This window comes from Artibeus jamaicensis, unplaced genomic scaffold, assembly GCF_021234435.1.
Source record: "Artibeus jamaicensis isolate MK-2021 breed Jamaican fruit bat unplaced genomic scaffold, CSHL_Jam_final contig_700, whole genome shotgun sequence".
Classification (NCBI taxonomy): Eukaryota; Metazoa; Chordata; class Mammalia; order Chiroptera; family Phyllostomidae; genus Artibeus; species Artibeus jamaicensis.
In genome coordinates, this window is record NW_026521930.1 from 12,157,243 (window position 1) to 12,175,667 (window position 18,425).

Below are 18,425 nucleotides of genomic sequence, written 5' to 3' on the forward strand. Positions count from 1 at the left end.
GGCACAGGGCCTTTTAGTCTTGTGTGTCTATGTATGTGTATTATTTTTAGGGGAGGAGGACAGTGCTTTTATCAGATACTCTGAGAGATGTGTGACTTTATTTTTTTAATTTTTTAAAAGATTTTATTTATTTATCCTTGGGGAAGGGAAGGAGAGAGGGAGAGAAACATCAGTGTATGGTTGCCTTTTGTGCGTCCCCTGCTGGGAAGTGGCCTGCAGGGAGAACCGGCCTGCAACCCCGGCATGTGCCCTGACTGGGAATCGGACTGGGAATCGAACCAAGATTGTCTGGTTCGCAGGCCCGTGCTCAGTCCACTGAGCTACACCAGCCAGGAGATGTGTGACTTTAAAGACCAAGAACCATTTCGTTAATACAGTAGTTCTCAAAACGAGCATTGGATATAATCAATCATCTGGAAGGCCTGTTACCTCCAAAGTTTCTGATTCAGGTCTGCGGTGAGGCCTGGAAATTTGTGTTCCAACAAGCTGATGCTGCTGGTCCAGGGGCCACACTCTGAGCACCACCCTACCCTGTCAGCAGATATCCAAGGTTGCCTGGTAGAGGGAAAGAACCTGGAAAGCATTAAAAGAGTTTATGAAAATAGCTGGCATGTGGTGACTTCTCAGTGTTATGGGAGCTAAGTCTTATTTTATTTATTTATTTATTTTTCATTTTAAGAGTATGTTTATTAAAGCTGGCGACAGTGAAACAAGGGAAGGGCTTTAAGGTAAAAGAAGCAGTAGGAGAGAGCAAGTCAGAGAAAAGGAGGCCTTGGAGGTATGTTCAGAGGGTAAGCCCAGGATGACCTGCTGTTGCCCACTGCTCCCCTGGTCGCAAGTATAGGAGAAAGATGACAGAGATACAAGGAATGGGCATGCTCTAGGGAGAGAACAATGTGGGTTCTTTGTTTTGAGGCTTTTTTTCTTTTCTTTGGCCAGCCAGAATCCTAGGGGAGGGTCTTAACAGACTGTTCATTAGCTTTTTAGGTGTGTCCTTCAATACCTTGATTCAACAAAATGTGCATATAGAGGGGTCATGAGTTTTTTTCTGGTTATTTTTATTTTTTTGTTTATAGTGTAAGTTTTTATTGTTTTTTCCCCCATTACCATTTATCTCCCTACACTCTTTTCCACCTCCACCTCACCCCCTGCCATCACAGGGCTGAGTCCCTTTTTTATTATTATTATTTTTTTTATTTTTAGATTTTATTTATTTTTAGAGAGGGGAAGGGAGGGAGAAAGAGAGGGAGAGAAACATCTGCAGGGTGTTGCCTCTCGCCTGCACCCTGACCAGAGAGACTAAATGCGCAACCCAGACATGTGCCCTGCCCAGGAGTTGAACCAGCAAACATTCACTTTGCGGGGCAGTGCCTAACCAACTGAGCCATACTGGTCAGGGTGTAAAGTCCCATGTTAATCCTCTTCAGGTACAGCCCTCATCTGGTGTACTGTTTGTTTGGTGGTTTAATGAAGCTACTACAGAGATAGTGTAACCTAGCAGGATCAGCCCACCCAGTTTTATACTGACATTGTTTTACATTCTTTTTATATGATGGCTTTAGCCATTTTTGAAGTACAGTGTGCAGTGAGTTTGGTTTGTTGGGCTTGGAGGACAACAGGCCCTGAACTTGTGACCTGTTTGCTCCTTCATAGCGATAACCTGGCTGGTTGTTTATTCATAGTTTCCTATTGTTGAACATACTCCCAGCATGATTTTCTTTTCTTTTTTTCTTTTTTAGGAGTACAAAGTTACCCTTTTGTTTCTACTGCCTCTTTCCACACAAGCACCCCTTTGGCCAAAGAGGATTATTACCAGATATTAGGAGTGCCCCGAAATGCCAGCCAGAAAGAGATCAAGAAAGCCTATTACCAGGTCTGTATGAAAGCCAGATTTTAGAGATAAGATTGTAGAACGAATACTGTTGATCTAGTCTGACCCTGATCAGCACAGTGCATATGCCTATACGTACAGGATGCAGGCAGCTGACAGTATGGAATGACATGATAAAGGTGGGCTTTGTCGGACTGTATTTTTCAGGGCATGTTGCTGTACCCATTAATGCTTCAGAAAAGAGGAGTCAGAACCAGAGATTAAAAAAACATTTTTCCTCAGCTGTTTTTGTACCTAATTTTTTTCTGCACTGTCTGAATTAGTAGTCATGCTGGTTTAAGTTTCAGGTAGTTATTCTTTGCATTCAGATGAAAGTTTATGGACTTAGAATTATGTCTTCACTTAGCTTGTGAAGTGTGAAGTTCTCGTTATCATATCCCAGAATGTAGAAGGGCTAGTTATCTAGACCAATGGTTTCCAGATTTTTGCTCTGATCAACAAAATTAAAATTAAAATAAAAAATGGGGGCACCAGTATAGGATTGCCAGCTTTTTGTATTTTGCCTAATACAAGTGTTAAAAATAACAAGTACAATCTATTAATGTTATTGGTAAAAGAAATAGCATCTAAACACTATAAAAATAGGAAAGCCATAGTATCAGGATAAAGGAGGTCTTTAAATTAAGTATGAATTAAATACATTAATTACCTTTATGAAAAATTTACTATCAGATTTTTGAATTAAAAAATATTTTTTTTGTAGATGAGCAAAAACTTTGTCCAAGGCCAATATTTGTGAATCAAGTACTGATCAAGACCAGACCTAACAGCTTATGCCTTAGGCATCTACTCTTTACCTCTTGCTTTTTTCAAAAAGTGTACAGTTCACTGGTTTTTAGTGTATTTAGAGTTGCAGAATTATCATCAGAATCAATTTCAGAACATTTCAACAACTCAGAAAGACACCCCGTACCACGAACACTTAGACCCCATTCTCTCTTTGCCCTTGCAGTTGTGAACCTGCTTTCTGTCTCTATGGATCTATCTATTCCAGATACCTCATGGCAGTAAATTCACACAACTGAGGGCCTTTAGTGACTGTCTTCTTTCACTTCAGCATGTTTTCAAGGTTCATCCACGTTGTAGAATGAATCAGTAGTTCATTTCTTTTAATGGCCATAATATTGCATTGCATGGATATGCTACATTTTATTTAGCCATTTACGAATTGATGAATATTTGGTTTCGTTGTCCCCACTTTTTTCTGTTTTAAGTAGAGCTGCTGTGAACATCCATGTTAAGTTTTGTGTAGACATGTTTTCAGTTCTCTTAGGTATGTATGTGCCCATAGGAGTAGAATTGTTGGGTCAAATGATAACTCTGTGTTTAACCTCTTGAGGAACTGCTAGATTGTTTTCCAAAGCAGCTGCACCATTTTACATTTCCACCAGCAGTGTATGAGGCTTCCAGTTTCTCCATATCCTGGCCAACACTGTTAGGCCTTTTTGATTCTAGCCACCCCAGTGGGTGTGAAGTGGTGTCCCAGTATGTGTTGTTGGGGTTTTTAAAAAAGATTTTATTTATATATTATAGAGAGACGGGAAGAGAGTGAGAAAAAGAGGGAGAGGAACATCATAATATGTGGTCACCTCTTGTGTGCCCCCCACTGGCGGCCTTGCGTGCAACCCAGGCATGTACCCTGACTGGGAATCAAACTGACAACCCTTTGGTTTGCAGCTTGTCACTCAATCCACTGAGTCACGACAGCCAGAGCTCTCAGTATGGTTTTTGATTTGCTTTTCCCTTGTGTAATGGTGTTGCACATCTTTTCATGTATTTGTCAGCCATTTGTCGTAAATGTATTCAGATCCTGCCCTGGCTGGTGTAGCTCAGTACATTGAGCTCGGGCCTGCGAACCAGAGTATCGCGGTTTGATTTCCAGTCAGGGCACATGCCTGGGTTGCAGGCCAGTTCCCAGCAGGGGACACACGAGAGGCAACCATACATATTTCTCTCCCTCTCTCCTTCCCTTCCCCTCTAAAAGATAAGTAAATTTAAAAATAAATAAATAAATGTATTCAGATCCTTTGCCCATTTTTTAAAATCTTTTTATCACTGGGTTGTAATGGAATGAACAAAGGCATGGGGGAATAAAGCAGGGATCCTGACTTGAAGAGAGTGAATAGCATGTCCCTTTTGAAAAGGTGGAGGCTGCAGCCAAATTACTGGGGCATTTGAGGCCCTCAGCAAGTGATAGAGAATTACAAGGTGTGTCCAGAAGGTATCCAGCCACGTAATAAGAAAAATAGAGACATTTATTGAAGAAGATACAAGATACAAGAAACATTGTACATAGAACAGGGATGCCTTAGTCCCCTTCAAAGTAGGCACCTTGGGACCTCACACAGTTCTCCCAGTCACCATCAGCTGCCCATCATATTTTGTGAATCTCATTGATGATCTGAAATGTCTTTCCTTTCAAAGGTGATTTTAGTTGTGGGAAAAGCCAGAAGTTGCAGGGCACCAAATCTGGGCTATAGGGTGACCGAGTCACCTGGGTGATTTGATGTTTCGCCAGAAAAACTCTGCACAAGACATGATGCATGAATGGGTGTGTTGTAGTGATTAAGCTGCCAATTACCAGTTGTCCATAGCTTCGGCCTTCTGAGTTATCCAAATAGTTTCTGCAAAGGACTGTTCTAGCTTAATGCAAAATTTGATGCAGATTTGTTGTTCTACTCCACACGTGGCAAACATAAGGTCCACGGGCCGAATCCATCCCTCCACCTTGTTTTATCTGGCCCAGCACCTTGTTTCTACCCGGCGGCAGCACCGAGCTCTTGCTTAACTGTTAAGGAGTAGTTACGTTTATATAGTCCTAAAATAACATGCTGCCCTTTGAAAGCAACTGCAAGGCTGATGTAGACCCCGGTGAAGATGAGTTTGACACCCCTGCTCTACTGACTCAGTCATCTTGAATGTGAGGGCCACACAATACACAAGCTCACTCACAGCATCTACTATCCCCACTGACTAGTACAGGGAAGTTGTCATTGTTCACACATGCACATTTCAGTCCACTGTCCTTGGCTGCCAGGTTACATGGATGTTGCACAACCATTCTTGCTGTATTAACAATGGTTGGACTTTTTTCAGACAGACCTTGTAATTTAAAAGAAAATAGGGCCCTGGGTGGTATGGCTCAGTGGATTGAGTGCTGACCTGCAAACCAAAAGGTCACTGGTTTGATTCTCATCAGGGTACATGCCTGGGTTGCGGGCCAGGTCCCCAGTAGGGGATGTGTGAGAGGTAACCACACATTGATGTTTCTCTCCCTCTCTTTCTCCCTCTCTAATAATAAGTAAATTAAATATTTTTAAAAAATTAAAGAATGTAGGGGACCATTCAAGCTTTTGGATGCAAAAACAAAAAGATCAAGTAAAGCTGTGTAGTTTAAACTAGAAATTTTTTAAGTTGCCTTAATGGAACAATTACTGGAATCAGATCTTGATGAAGCTTTGTGTGTGTTACATCATATAATTCTCATGGCAAGAGGCTTGGGAAGGTTATGATACACATCCTAAGCTACACAGCTATTTTGTAGCACATAAGACTAAATTATAGGTCTTTCAGACTGTAAAAGGCTTCTTTTCTCCATGTGCTAATCTCATGTTTCAGCATATCTTGTCTTGGAATTTGGGACCAGCCAGTAGACAAACATAGCTTGTCTTGTCATTGGAACCAGCCTTGCCTTGTAGCCCACTGTGATCTACTGGCCATGCTTGAGATGACTGCCCCTGCTGCCTCCTCCCACCCCTCCCGCCTTCAGGGCTTCGCTCACAGGCTCTGGTGTGAGGACCAGCATCTCCAGAAGTAAATTAAACAGCCAACTGCTGGCAGTGCCAGAGCCAAAGGGCCTGTCAAGTCACTGGCAGCTTTAGGATTCTGTTTCTGTGCACCTCCTTCTCCTCACATAAAGAACCTGTGGTAACTCACATTGGGAAGGCTCAGGAACTGCAGCAAACAGTAGTGAACACCTACAGAGCACACGGTATTTCGCAGCACAGCCGGAAGGTGGCCTTTGTTTTAGGGCTGCTCAGCACACCTGTGTGCTCTGGACAGCCAAGTGAGATTTACTTTTGTTGTTTTTTGGGTTTTTTTAAAGATTTTATTTATCTTTTAGAGGGGAAGGAGAGAGGGAGAGAAACATCAATGTATGGTTGCCTTTTGTGTGTCCCCTGTTGGGAACTGGCCTGCAGGGAACTGGCCTGCAACCCAGGCATGTGCCCTGACTGGGAATCAAACCGCGATCCTCTGGTTCGTGGACCTGCGCTCAGTCCACTGAGCTACACCAGCCAGGGCTACTTTTGTTTTTAATATTAAAATCTGTTTTGAATGGTAATATATTTTCCTTGTTCAGAATTCAAAAAATACAAGTTAACTTCATTGTACAAAAAGTACAATGAAAAGTCTTCTTCCTTCCCATTCATTTATATCTCTCCTGTAGCAGTCAGTGTTACCAGTTTATTGTATGTTCTTCCAAAAATAATTTAAATCTGTCCAGTTATTTTCTTCTTTTTCTACATAGTACTGGGTACGCTATTTTGCATCTTTCACAAAGGTGCCCACGTTCTAAAAAATTACTTGTTTTTTTTGGTAGAGATTTGTTCTGGTTGAAAAATATGTACATACCTCAGATTTGAAGAGATGGTTTATTTCTAATGTCTTAAACCTTGTTTTAAGAATTTCCATTGTTTGTAAAGTCTTAGCTGCTATTAAGGAGATGAAATTGTGACTGGTATTTGGGGTTCAGTTTTAGTAGTCCTTTTGTGTTCATAGTAATTTACCATTTCCTCCCATAGCTTGCCAAGAAATATCACCCAGACACAAATAAGGATGATCCCAGAGCCAAGGAGAAGTTCTCCCAGCTGGCAGAAGCCTATGAGGTAACATGACCCTCTGTTGTGTGCACTTGCTGTCATTCAGCTGCATGCACGTCTAGGAGCAAGCTGCACAGGCGACCTGATGTGTCATGAAGTCCAGTGTGAAGGCTGTGTTCCTACACCAGATCCCTTTGTCGAAGAAAAGATTCCCAGGTTTCACACTAGACCTTACTTCTTGGAAACTCAATGAAAAACAATGTTCGGTCTTTATTAACAGCTTGGACTTGTAGCCAGGTCTGGGAACACGTTGTTGGCTTAATGCACACCTATTTGATCACCCCCTCCTACTTAGGGTATTGCTGTCTGGTGGGGATGGTGGGTCCCGTAAAAGTAGAAGGCCAGCACTACCCTGGAGAAATTTAAAATGTAATCAGAGGGAAGAAACATACATGAAACAGCTACTGAACAGTTGGACCTTCTTCCCAGACTTTGACTATTCCAAAGGGGTTCAGGAGATACAGGGTATCATATATCTTGTCTGTGTGGGTACATTCCCCCAACACCACTTGACAGTGACAGACTTTGTATCTCTTTATTCTTAAGTATTTCTTTATTTTCTAAGAACAAGAACATTCTTTCTCATAGCTACAATACGGATGTCAAAATCAGAACATTAATGTTGATACATTCCCCTTATTTATATTTGGTGTCTGTGTCCCTGGGCCTTGGGAGACCCGTGAGCACCTGACTGCTGTGCCTTTTGTGGAAGGTGCTGAGTGATGAAGTGAAGAGGAAGCAGTATGACACCTATGGCTCTGCCGGTTTTGATCCTGGGGCTGGTGGCTCTGGGCAGAGCTACTGGAAAGGAGGCCCCACTGTTGACCCAGAGGAGCTCTTCAGGAAGATCTTTGGGGAATTCTCGTCATCTTCTTTTGGAGATTTCCAGAGTGTATTCAGTCAGCCTCAGGAGGTAAGCTTATTTTGAAGAACCATTCAAATTTTAGCCGCTAAACATGATGCAAACAGATTTTATCAATTTCTGTTTCTCAAAGAAAAAGGCAAAATAGCTTAAGTGGAATGATCTGGTGGTAGCCATTTTGGTAAGAAATCAACCCAAAATTTGGAAAATCATATAGGTAATGTATATACATCCATTTTGACTCGAGTCTTACAGTTGCTTAGCCAGGCAAAACATAAGGCTTTCAGAGCCCATTATTAGGGTGTATTTTATCTAGAGCCACTACATTATTCCAGGAGAGCTCAATCTAGTTGGGAGACATCCCAATCCTACTTTTTCTATATTTATGTCCTAATAAGATCTTAACCAGATTTGAAGAGAGAGGAATAATATTCGTGATTTGTTATGTTTGTGGATTATTTGAGCTGTTCGTAAGGACTGTATACAAGTATTATCTGTGAATTGTTTGTTGAAATATACATTTTTACTTAAATATTACTCTCAAAAATCCTAAGGAGTAGCGCATAAACAGTTAAGAGAATCCCATCTATTCTTACTTGGCAGAGTAGAGGAAAGTAAAACGGTTAAAAAGTAAAGTAAGTAGTGAGGGAGGAGATGAATAGGCTGCAGAGAGGATTTTTTAGGGCAGTCAGAATACTCTCTGATTTCATGATGATGTATACATGTCATGCATTTGTGTAGACTCATAAAATGTGCAATACCAAGAGTGAACCCTAATGTAAACCATTGGCTTTGGGTGATTATGGTGTGTCACTGTTGGTTTATCCTCAGAAAATGTACCAGTCTGGTGAGTGATGATGATAGGAGAGTCTGTACATGGGTGGGCGCAGGAGATATGTGGGAAATTTCTGTACCTCCCTCTCAGTTTTGTTGTGAACCAGAACTGCTCTAAAAAATAAAATCTTTAAAGTAACTGTAAACTGCTAGCTAGTCCCTCCCCTGCTTTAAGAAAGATAACAGGCCATCCCTTGATTTCTTCAGTACATCATGGATTTGACATTCAATCAAGCTGCCAAGGGTGTCAACAAGGAGTTCACAGTGAACATCACTGACACCTGTGAGCGCTGTGACGGCAAAGGGAATGAGCCTGGCACCAAGGTGCAGCACTGCCACTACTGCGGCGGCTCCGGCATGGTAAGAGCCGGTCAGGGCCACCCCTCTGCCACCTCCCTTCCTGCTCTCCTGGGGGACTCCCACCTCGTGCCCACTCATGCTTCCCCCTGCCATCCCTTATTTCTGTGCTTCTGTGAATATTTTTTAAGCAGTACCGAGGGCTTTGGGAATTCATAACTAGGTGGGTCTATTTTATCTAGAACATTCTGTATTTTTCCAGAAGTTGTCTTGGTCAACAATACAGACAGAGCAAGGAAACTTAGCTGCCTTCTCTAAAGATACACTTTGGGATATTTTGGTAATTATAAGCCAACTAGAGGTTGTTGGGAGACACTTAGTTTGAAGTGTAACCATTTTTCCTTTTGTTAACTTGTTGAATTAATTCAAAGTTATACAACAGTATAAAGACTCACTCCCTTAGTCCTTTACCCATGTTCATCAATTAACATTTTGTTCTATTTGCTTTGTCATTTAAAAACATTTTTAATAGTTCATTTTTATTGTATTTTTTCCATTACCATTTATCCCCCCTTATACCCTCTTCTGCTTTGTCGTTTTTGGTGTGCTCAGTCTCTCTCCCTTCCCCTCCCTGTGTATGTCTTCTGTGTGTATGCGCTGCACACACACACATTTCCCCAACCATCTGAGGTACTCTCAGATGCAAACATTCTATTTCTTTTTTTTTTTTTTAAGATTTTATTTATTTATCTTTGGGGAAGGGAAGGAGAGAGGGAGAGAAACATCAATGTATGGTTGCCTTTCTTGCATCCCCTGCTGGGAAGTGGCCTGCAGGGAACTGGCCTGCAACCCAGGCATGTGCCCTGACTGGGAATCAAACCGCGATTGTCTGGTTCGCAGGCCCGCGCTCAATCCACTGAGCTATACCAGCCAGGTCAACATTCTATTTCTTTATTCCTTTCTACTTCAGTGTGTGTTTTCTAAGCACAAAAACATTATTTTACATAACCACAGTATAGTTGTTAAAATCAAGAAATTTAATGTTGATACAATACTATTATCTCTACTTAAATTTACTCAGTTGTCCTTACAATGTTCTTTTTTTCCCTGGTCCAGAATCCAAACTGGGATCTTGTGTAGCATATGCTTGTCTTTCGTCTCCTTTAATCTGGAACAGTTCTGCAGCCTTTCTTTTTCTTTTATGTCCTTGACATTTTTTTAGGATTACAAGCTAGCTGTTTAGTACAGTTTTCCTCATTTTGGGTTCATACCTCAGAGGTATAGTGCCCTTTCCAGAGGATCATGTCAAGAGTCATGAAGTATAAGTTTGCCCATTAATGATGATCTTACATTTGATCATAAGCAGTTAGTTACAGTAGCGTCTACCTGCATTCCTCTGAGAGGGGGTGCTCTTGGAGAGGATGGGGATTCTGTAGCTACAGTTCTGTGAGCCCAGTTGCTGTTAGATATTTAGATATCTTTTATTGATTGTTCCCAGTTTCCTCTCATTTCTAAGGTCCTTTCTGCAAGGCCTTGAATTGCTATGAATTTTTTCCTAACATTTCTGAAGGGAACACTGAGGTAAGATAGTAAAGCTGAAGTGTAGTTCTCTCAAAATGCAATGTTTAAGACTGGGAAAAACATTTGCAACTCATTTGCTGAAGGATTGGTATTCCTAATATGTAAAGGGCTCCTTCAGAATAATGAGAAAAAAACCCAACAGCTCATGAGAAAAACTGGTCAAGATGAACAGAAGAGGAAATGCAAGTGGCCAATAAGCATTGCTCACTAGCAATCAGGAAAACGTTTATATTGTGCACATTGTGGTCCCAAAGCCTTGGCAGTCCAAATTTACCTGTGTACTTAGGGTTCCATTTTTTTCCTCCTTTTTATCAGGAAACTATAAATACAGGCCCTTTTGTGATGCGTTCCACGTGTCGGAGATGCAGCGGTCGAGGCACCATCATCACAGCTCCTTGTGTGGTGTGCAGAGGAACAGGACAAGCCAAGCAGAAGAAGAAAGTGGTTATCCCTGTGCCAGCAGGTGGGTTCTGGGCTCCTCCTCACACAGAGGACTGAGAGCTGAGACATTGTTTCCTTGATTTATCCAAAGCCAGTGTTAAGGCCCTGGAGCCCCAGACTGGAGGAGGGACTAGACTCTCCTTGTAAGTTTCTCTTTGCCTAGTTATCCTTAAAATCTGCACTTACATATCACTTTGAAGAGAAGGGATCTGACATGTGCACTCTTTCCTATGTATGGTGAAGGAGCACCCTCATCATCTCTGTCTTTAGTTCACCAGCATTGTTCCCACTTCCAGCCCAGTCTGCACCCTGCCACCTCCTCCCTCCTCCTCAATGCCAGGGAAGCCAGTGACTGCTCTCTCCAACTGGCTTTTGTTCCCAGGGTGCTCTTTCCACAGTCTGATCATATCACTCACCCTGTGAAGGACCAGCAGTGACTCTCAGGGGCCAAGAAAACTCCTCCCCTCTGGGCTCCTGCTTGCCTCATCGGCCTCCACTCTCATTAGCATTCCCCTTGTTGCCTGCCCTGCAGCCTCATGACTTTTCTTTTTTTCTTTTTTTAAAATTTTTTTATTGATTATGCTGTTACACTTGTTCTATTCCCCCTTTCATTCCCCTCCACCCTACCCCCCATCCCCACCATTACCCCCCTTTAGTTTATGACCACGTGTCTCAAGTCCTTTAGATTCTATATTTCCCATGCTATTCTTGCCCCCCTATCTATTTTCTATCTACTGTCTATGCTACTTATTTTCTGTACCTTCTCCCCCCTTCTCCTCCTCCCACTCCCCTGTTGCTAACCCTCCTTGAGATCTTCATTTCTATGTTTCCACTCCTGATCTAGCTGTCCTTTTAGTTTGCTTTCGTTTTAGGTGTGGTTGTTAATAACTGTGAGTTTGTTGTCCTTTCACTGTTCATGTTTCTTTAACTTCTTTTTCTTAGAAGTCCCTTTAACATTTCATATGTAAAGTCCTTTTAACATTTCATATAATAAGGGCTTGGTGATGATGAACTCCTGAATTTCACCTTATCTGAGAAGCACCTTATCTGTCCTTCCATTCTAAATGAAAGTTTTGCTGGATAGAGCAATCTTGGTTGTAGGTCTTTGGATTTCATGACTTGGAATACCTCTTTCCAGCCCCTTCTTGCCTGTAAGGTCTCTTTTGAGAAATCTGCTGACAGTCTGATGGGAACTCCTTTGTAGGTGACTGTCCCCTTAGCTCTTGCTGCTTCTAGGATTCTCTCCTTCATTTTAATCTTGGCTAATGTAATGATGATGTGCCTTGGTGTGTTCCTTCTTGGGTCCAACTTCTTTGGTACTCTCTGAGCTTCCTGGATTTCCTGGAGGTCTATTTCCTTTGCCAGATTGGGGAAGTTCTCCTTTATTATTTGTTCAAATAAGTTTTCCACTGGTGGCTGTGCCTTTCCCCCTTCTGGTACCCCTATAATTCGGATGTTGGAATGTTTAAAGATGTCCTGGAGGTTCCTAAGACTCTCCTCATTTCTTTGAATTCTTGCTTCTTGACTCTTTTCTGTTTGGCCATTATTTGCTTTCTTCTGGTCCACTCCATTGACTTGAGTCCCAGTTTCCTTTTCATTGCTATTGGTGTCCTGTGCAATTCCATTCATTTCAATTAGTTTCGCCTTCATATATTTGTCTAATTTGTCGGTATAATCAACCAGTTCTGTGAGGATCCTGATGACCAGTGTTTTAAACTGTGCATCTGAGAGTTTTGCTATTTCTTCATCGCTTAGATCTATGGGCTCTGGGGCTTTGAGATCTTCTTGCGACATTTTTGGTCTGTTCGAGCCCTTTAAGTGTGAGAAGCGGCGCCTTGGACTCCCAGGTCGCTGGGTTGTGACGCTGTATGTGGGGGCGTGGTCAGAGCGGGGAAATGGCGGCCCCCTCTGCTGTTTCGAGACGCTGGGTGAGGATCAGCGCCTTAGGTGGTTCACCAGGGCAGGGCCACTCAGAGTCGCTGGGTTATGACGCTGTATGTGGAGGTGGGGTGAGAGCAGGGAAATGGCGGCGCCCTCCACTGCCGCTTGCCTCGGAGACCCTCCAGGCCCCGGTCCAACCGCCCACTCCCTCGCCTGTCCGCCCGCGCACAAATGCGAGACCGCAGTCAACATGCAGCACCGCTCCTCCGCTGTCTCCCCCACAGTCGCTCACCTGGTCGCTCGCTCGGTCGCTCAGTCGATCACTAGGTCCAACCCTGCGCCTGGATTCCGTGTGTCTGGATTCCGCGCCTGAGTCCGTCTGACCGAGTTTTCCTGTGCAACCCCACTTCACCAGCCGTTGGTTTCGCCTCTTACCGGTCAGGCTGAAGAATTTGTTGTTAACAGACTTCCAAAAAGTTCAATTTTCCGTGTTCTGGCTGTGTTTTCTATTGCTAATATTTAGTTGTCTCTAAACTTGGTTGTGTGAGAAGGCACGCCACATCCACCTATGCCTCCATCTTGGCAGAAGTCTCCTCATGACTTTTCTATAGCTCCTTGAATGGGACAGAATGCCTCCTAGAACAGAGCCTTTTCATATGCTGTTTCCTGTGTCTGAAACTTGCTTTCCACCATCTCCTGAGCAGTTAACTGTTTTTATGGGCTTCCTCAGGGAAGCCATCTGGAACCCTTTCTGTTCCTCAGATGTACCATAAGTCTGGAGTTGTGACTTTTTCCTTCTGAGAACATGGCTCTGTCTGTAATAACATTATTAGTGTTGTTATTTGATTAATATTTGTCCCTGCTACTGGACTGGACACTCCCTGAGATGCTATTCGGACCTGGCAAGAGGTGGGTGTTCAGCAGACTTGAATTAATTAATAGAAGGTGCTCTTGTTTGGTTATTGTGTGGTTCACCTTTGAAAAGTTACACTTGTTGCCATATTGGATAACTAACTGTGTTGTTCCTCACTAATGAGAAACAGAAATGAGTAAGGATCTAGAGTAGAAAATGCCTTGGGAGATCTCCAAATGATCATTTTCTTTTGAACTTTTGTTCTCACTCACAGGAATTGAGGATGGACAGACTGTGAGGATGCCTGTAGGAAAAAGAGAAATTTTCATCACGTTCAGGGTAGGTGCTCTGCTTGCACAGCCTCTGTTGGGGCCTTGCTGTCTTGGAGAATGTGCAGCCGAGGCTTCTCGTGGAGAGAGGGGGAAGCTTCTTGGGGCACATGCTGCTGTCCACATTTCCAAGGGGGACAGTGGCCACCTTGGTGGAATTATTAAGTATGTCACCATCAAGCTTTTGTGTCGTGTGGAGAGAACAGCATTGCTTCAAGATATTTACAAGTTGGAAACAAAAAAAAACACATAAAAATACAGAAAACATTGCCCTGTGTTTTTATTTACATATTAAATTGGTGCCGACAGTAGAGTTTTACCTACTCTATACCAGGGGAAACCTGGTTTTCTAAGATAAGGGAAACCTTAAAGGAGATAACAGCTTCTACTGCAATTCTACTAGATACATACCTGAGAAAAGCCCACACAGGTACAACAGGCAGAGGCACAAGATGTGTGTGACAACCTCGTTCATAGTAGCAAGACACTGATAACAACCTGTCCATGGACACAGAATGGCAGGGTGAGCCGCACTGTGGTCACAGAGGACCACAGGGCAGTCAGAAGGAAGAAACTGGACCACATGTGTAACCAGACTTGTCAGTCACAAAGGAGGGAAAGAAGGGTTGCAAGAGAGATTCAAGGAAGATCATGTATATAAACTTTTAAATCACATGAGATGATGTTATATATATTACTTAAGGACATGGAAATATGTAGTAGAAGTTAGCCCTGGCTGATATAGCTCAGTGGATTGAGTGTGGGCCTGCAAACCACACAATCGCAGTTTGATTCCCAGTCAGGGCACATGCCTGAGTTACAGGCCAGTTCCCAGCAAGGGACTCATGAGAGGCAACCATACATTGATATTTCTCTCCTTCTCTCCTTCCCTTCCCCTCTAAAGATAAATAAATAAAATCTTAAAAAAAAAAGAAGTCTAAAAATCTCTAAAAAAAAATGTAGTAGAAGTTAAAAAATGCTTATAGGAATAATAAGTACTAGATTCAGCCACATAGTTAACTCTGAGGGGGTGAGAAAGAAGCAAGGAGACTTCACCTGGATTCATAATGTCTCATTTGTAGCATAATTGTAGTTTATGTACATGCAAAATATCATAATTTAAAAAAGACAAAAATTTAAGGATGAACCTTTAAACTGAGAAAGACAAAGATAGCAAGCTGGAAGCCAATTGATGAGACTAGTTTGGTGGAGAATTTAGATTCTGTCCCTAACTAATGATAGAGAAGAAAAAATAAATCATTGGAAGACAAAGAATGTCTTTGAGATACAGCAAACAGTGCTTATTTTAAAAAATCAAAATAATTCTAGTGTTGTCAACCTGTCTTAAAGGTAGTTCGTGCCAAATAACCATTTGGAAAGCCATTCTGCTTTTGTAGATATATTAATCTGTGTTCTAGTAAAATAATATTTTTTTTAATGTTGAAGATGCCAGTTTTACTTTACTTTTGTTCAGAATTGAATGGCTGGATGTGAACCTGGGAAATCTAGGCACTCTTGCATTGCAGTATAGAAATGAATCTGATGTGTAACCTGGCATAGTGTTTCAATTGGTGAAAGTATACTCTCTCCCTCAGTGCTGTGTTCTAAGCATAGAAGCAGGGTAACGTGTGTCAGACGCTAAGCTCGGGCTGCTGAGATGCGGGGCTGATGTCCAGTCTCCAGAAGGACCTCTCTGTGCATAATGCCCATCTCTTATGTTTGGTCCTAGGTACAGAAAAGCCCTGTCTTCCGGAGGGATGGCGCAGACATCCACTCTGACCTCTTTATTTCTGTAGCTCAGGCTATTCTTGGGGGGACAGCCAGAGCCCAGGGCCTGTATGAGACAATCAATGTGACGGTAAGAGGGCAAGATTATCTTTGCCACCTTCCTACTTAATTGCTTTTTTTTTTCCTGTAATGGAAAATGGCTTATAAATGGCTAGAACGTGTAAACAGCCAGCATGTCAGGGATTTGGGGGAAATGATAGTTAGGGGGGGGCAGGAGGAATATCTGGCCATTCCTTGGGGTTTAAGTCACCAGGTGTGGGCCTTGAGTGTGTCATCACGAGGAACAACAATTCCTGAGTTGCATCTCCTCTTTTGCTGGGGATGCAACCTCAGCAACATGCTCCTGTGCTGGCTTTGCTACTTTTCAGGTCTGGCTCTCTCCACTTTGGCTTACCTCGTCAAACCACCTGTCCCTAAATCCTCATTACAGGCTCTGCTCAGGGTGAACCCCAGCTTAGCCAGTTTCCAAGTGATTGTTGGTGGGTTCTGTCTAGAAATCAGAACGGGCAACTGGAAACCAAGGAAAACCACAGGTTTTCTTTCCTCATAGATCCCCCCTGGGATCCAGACAGACCAGAAGATTCGGATGAGTGGGAAAGGCATTCCCCGGATTAACAGTTATGGCTATGGAGATCACTACATTCACGTCAAGATAAGAATTCCAAAGTAAGCGCCCACTTAGCCATGGCAAGGCCTGCTGGATCCTTTCGCACTTTCACCATTGAGCAGGGGCCAGTTGAGGGCTTTTCACCCTGCCTGCTGACCTAAGTGTGGCAGGATGGTGGTTTAGCATCACCAGACCACCTGGTCCCATTGTGGCTCTGCCGCTGGAAGTGCTGAGGCTCAGTCAGGTTACTTCTTTACAGAAGCTTTAAGGGTGTGGCTCTGAGGGTCAGATTGTGCACTCTGCCTGGGTCAGGGCTCCTACATTTCCCACACTGACCTAGGCCTTATCATTTAAAGAGCTGCCCAAAGGAAACACTTGACACTGACTGTGCTTGATCCACAGGAGACTGACAAGTCGGCAACACAGCCTGATGCTGAGCTACGCTGAGGATGAGACTGATGTGGAGGGGACAGTGAATGGTGTCACCAGTACAAGCACTGGTAAGGTGGCATGGTGGCACATGGGCATCCTCTGTCCCTTGGTAGCTTGTTGGGGTTTTCACTTGAGAAACTCCATGGAGCCTTCAAAGAGCACAGTAGAAAGAGGGGAGCTGAGGGCTCAGAACAGGCAAGTGGAAAGTGTAGCTGTGCTCCGGAGCATAGCTGCTTCTCCTTCTTCTGTGTTAGAGAGTGCTAGATTGCTTCCTGCTGGATAGCAGCCCTGTGTGTCAGAGAGCTACTCTTTTGAGTTCTATCCTTGGTTCTGCCACTTGCTTAGGCACATCATTGCATGAGAGTTCCTTGTAACAGCTTAAGAAAATGGATTGGAAGGCTTTATGTGTTCCTGACCCAGGACACTTCAGCAAGATTTCAGAGTGTCTTGTAAATAACATCTTTTACAGCAATCAAAAACCTGTGGTCACATGACTTTGAATCTGATTATTCCCAGCAGGTCTAATTTTGAATTCCTCTGGCAACGAGCAGGTGCCTTATTTACCCTGATCTCAAATGTCATGCTCTATCTACTGGGTATAGTAAAATATTAGTCGTACTCAATACGAAAATGCTTGCAGGCAGAAGCTTTGATGGCAGGGAACCTCAGCGACAGCCTTCTTCCCTTGGGAGGGAGTTGGTCTGCTGTGGAGATGCAGATTCCCTGCTGGATGGCTGCCGGGTCAGGACAGGCGGTACTGAGAGTGGAATTGGCTTCAGCTTCAACATGTTTCCTTGTTGTTACATCATTTTGTTTTTGTCTGGGTCCTAGTTGTTCTTGTGTTTTCAGAACTTGAATAGTATCAGGTTACTATACGCTCATTCAGAGCAGGTGATCAGAGCAGGGGTGGATTTCCCAGTGAAGTGGAAGGCTTGGTCTTGGATTCTCACACCCCATCCCACCCAGCAGGGAGGGGTGGTGCAAAAGCAGCAGCCTTTGCATTGACTTTTCTGAACTTCTGTTGAGTTTAGGGGACCAAGTCTTCTGTGAAAAAATAGCCATGCCCTGGCCAGGTGGCTCAGTTGGTTGGAGTCTCATCCTGTTCACCAAAAGATTGTGGGTTCTGTTCCCAGTCAGGGCACATAGCAAGTTTGCAGATTTGATTCCCAATTGGGGTATGTGTGTTGTGACTGTTCAAGGCTGGACAGGTTCACGTAATTTGGGCAGATGGAAGAATATTCACAGAGCCTTTGGGATGTCTGATATGCCTTTATTCGAGGGTGGATGAGCCACACATGCTACAAGCTGTGTGTACCCCTGCATGTCCCTGTGTGGCACACTGTATGTCATCTGTCCCCTTCCATGGCACATGCTGTACCCAGCGGGGAATCCCTACCTGCTTAAGTACTTTAGCAAAGCTGGGGAAAAGCCAAAAATTTTATAACATAGCATGATTCTGTGCATGTGAGCCCATTTCATGTTATGGAAACCATTTGTCAGGCCCAGTTTCAAGGCTTTGAGAACTCTACTTATCAGGCCTATTCAGGGTTATGTTTTCTGTTGCTAATATTTTGTTGTCTCTAAACTTGGTTGTGTGAGAAAGCATGGCATCTCCACCTATGCCTCCATCTTGGCGGGAGTCCCTATTCAGGGTTATGGGAAAACTGCTTCCTTTAGTTACCCAGACACCTGGGTGAGGAAGCCAAACTGCCTCCATTTACCCTACATTATGTATAGGAGGCACCAACT

The 18,425-nt window shown here is 43.3% G+C and overlaps 1 protein-coding gene across 4 annotated transcripts in view; it reads left to right on the plus strand.

Annotated features, from left to right (window-relative positions):
• DNAJA3 (DnaJ heat shock protein family (Hsp40) member A3) overlaps positions 1 to 18,425 on the plus strand; it is a 39,079-nt gene that overhangs the window by 5,305 nt on the left and 15,349 nt on the right. For 3 of the 4 annotated variants that reach the window (XM_053671610.1, XM_053671609.1, XM_053671611.1), the window contains exons 2-10: positions 1,740 to 1,873; positions 6,694 to 6,777; positions 7,484 to 7,684; positions 8,675 to 8,827; positions 10,661 to 10,808; positions 13,795 to 13,859; positions 15,579 to 15,707; positions 16,188 to 16,303; positions 16,647 to 16,744. In XM_053671610.1, coding sequence (XP_053527585.1) covers positions 1,740 to 1,873; positions 6,694 to 6,777; positions 7,484 to 7,684; positions 8,675 to 8,827; positions 10,661 to 10,808; positions 13,795 to 13,859; positions 15,579 to 15,707; positions 16,188 to 16,303; positions 16,647 to 16,744 — 1,128 coding nt within the window. The remainder of the gene's footprint in view (positions 1 to 1,739; positions 1,874 to 6,693; positions 6,778 to 7,483; positions 7,685 to 8,674; positions 8,828 to 10,660; positions 10,809 to 13,794; positions 13,860 to 15,578; positions 15,708 to 16,187; positions 16,304 to 16,646; positions 16,745 to 18,425) is intronic. The other variant, XM_053671612.1, reaches the window with a different exon arrangement.